At 48.6% G+C, this 2,287-nt stretch overlaps 1 protein-coding gene across 1 annotated transcript in view; it reads right to left on the bottom strand.

Annotated features, from left to right (window-relative positions):
• Positions 1-20: 20 nt before the first annotated feature.
• LOC112077792 (chymotrypsin B-like) overlaps positions 21-2,287 on the bottom strand; it is a gene marked incomplete at its 3' end in the record, with an annotated part of 32,001 nt that continues 29,734 nt past the window's right edge. Inside the window, exons 6-7 of the mRNA XM_070441828.1 lie at positions 699-967; positions 21-477 (exon numbers count right to left, since the gene is read on the bottom strand). Coding sequence (XP_070297929.1) covers positions 21-477; positions 699-967 — 726 coding nt within the window. The remainder of the gene's footprint in view (positions 478-698; positions 968-2,287) is intronic.

The following is a 2,287-nucleotide window of genomic DNA, read 5'->3' as shown; positions in this document are numbered from 1 at the left end:
GGGGGTAGTGGTGGAGCAACGGCTGCTGCCCCAGATGTGTATAAGAGACAGGGCGTACACAGCGGGGGTAGTGGTGGAGCAACGGCTGCTGCCCCAGGACACAATACCGACCAGGGTCCAGACGTTGTCCTTCTCACAGACCAGGGGGCCACCGGAGTCACCCATGCAGGAGGTAGCACCAGCACCACCGGCACAGATCATGACGTCRGAGATGCTGCTCCCCCAGTGCTCCTTGCACTGCTCGTTGGACAGAAGRGGCAGAGCAGCCTGCTGCAGCAGGTTGGGGGTGTTGATAGCATTGTAGCGCAGCAGACCCCAGCCGGAGGTCACGCAGTTCATGCCAGGTGCGAAGACGTCGGCGGTCTCAGCCAGGCACACGGGGGACACATTGGTGTTCAGGACAGCAGGGGTGGACAGCTTGATCAGGGAGATATCGTTGTTGATGGTACTGGGGTTCCACTTGGGGTGGGTGAACACCTGTGGGTGAAGAGAGGGGGTGCGGTGGRTTGAGGGAGAGAAGGGACGGTTAGAACTGAAACCTTTATGAAATGGAGAGTTCGGGTAGGACTACAGGACGACGTTGCTCCGAGACACTGATCGGATCAGCTGAGCTGGCGGGGGATAGGCTGATCCTAGATCAGCGCCTGAGGGGAACTTCYACCCAGAGCTATAGAGGAGGATGTGTGACTGTGCTGTACCTTAGCGGGCTTCAGGATCTGGATGTCCTCAGCGTTGTTGCCGCTGCCCCTCTTGTGCTCTCCAACGATCACGCGGTGGTAGGTAGCGACGTTGCAGTGAGCGGCGGTGACCACCCAGTTCTCATTGATCAGGGATCCCCCACAGAAGTGGAAGCCGCTGGTCTGCTGCAGAGATACCTGCCAGGGCCAGGAGTGGGGCACAGCCTCCTCACCATTAACGATGCGGGCATAGCCWGACACCTCGGGCTTGATGGCAGGGATGCCGCAGCCTGGTTACATGAGAACATTTAGTAAACACTTAGCGCGTCATGTTTTATAACAACAGTAAATGCTCTGTTTAATGCAACATACTCAACTATGGGCATCCAACGTATGGAAGTTATTCAGGCCAACCAAGGACACATTAGGAAATAGGGTTACATCACTACAAAATGAGAAAAAAGAACAAGAAAATAACAAATGATTCTACATGAGACTCAAATTCATTCATGATCATGCCATATGAATTTTACACAGCACTGTATAAAACAGTTGCATATAAAGTCTTAAATCTTGTAGCTAAAACCTTCTCTAGCACTACTCAGAGCTATACATGTACATCTCTGGTTTGAAAATACATTTAAAATGACGTTGGATACAGTATATCGAATGAAAACAATCAACCATGGATTTAAATACTCCAATGACTCTTTCCTAATGAAACAACATGTTCCACATACTATATGTAATGGTTTATCTTACAAAGTGTACAACGGCTTCCTATGTCTCAATGAACCCTGGAGATGTACTATAAAATGAGAGGGAGGAGAGGTTGTCTTTCTTGCACTAACACTCACACTTGTCATTTCTTACTACTCTGACTTTGCTGATAGCTGCTTTATTGAGGAAAATGTACTTACATGACTGAGATAGGTGTGTCTCACCAGCTATCTTAAGATGAACTAACTGTGATATGTGGTTGTCCACCTAGCTATCTGAAGATTAACTAACTGAAGTCGCTCTGGATAAGAACGTCTGCTAAAAAAAAGACTTAAATGTCATTGTAATAGGGTTGAGTGGGAAGGGGCCTCTTCCTCTGTGATGGTAAGAGGCTGTTTGGAGCACAGTTTCTGAGAGCACTGAAGGTCATGTTTCGATAACTGCTCTAACCCTCCTGTTACATGGCTGAGAACATCTGATCGCCCAGCGTCGATAAGCAGCTGGATACATCACCCCCCTCCTTGAGGTTAATATTCTACCATGGTTACCCTCAATTTTCGAGTGAGGTGGACACACCTCGTCGTCCCATTGGTTATAGACAGGTGGGGTTTGGGAATAAATAGGGTTCCCGGTCCACTAGACTGTCACATTCCACAATGGCTTTCCTCTGGTTCTGTCCTGTCTCGCCTTCGTCAGCGCCGCCTACGGTGAGTATTCACACCTTCTCTTTACCTACAGTGTTACCTCCTTGATTTAACCCTTAACCCTTGTTTTAATGCTAAGAGTGTAAAAGTAAGTTGTGGAGTTCCTCAAGGCTCTGGTCTTGGACCACTACTGTTCTCATTATGTGCTACTGCTACATTGCTAGCACTTGGTGATGTTATTTGGAA

The sequence above is a fragment of the Salvelinus sp. IW2-2015 genome, unplaced genomic scaffold (genome assembly GCF_002910315.2).
Source record: "Salvelinus sp. IW2-2015 unplaced genomic scaffold, ASM291031v2 Un_scaffold4915, whole genome shotgun sequence".
Lineage (NCBI taxonomy): Eukaryota > Metazoa > Chordata > Actinopteri > Salmoniformes > Salmonidae > Salvelinus > Salvelinus sp. IW2-2015.
Note: the sequence above shows the minus strand (reverse complement) of the source record. Positions and strands in the feature narration are given on the sequence as shown.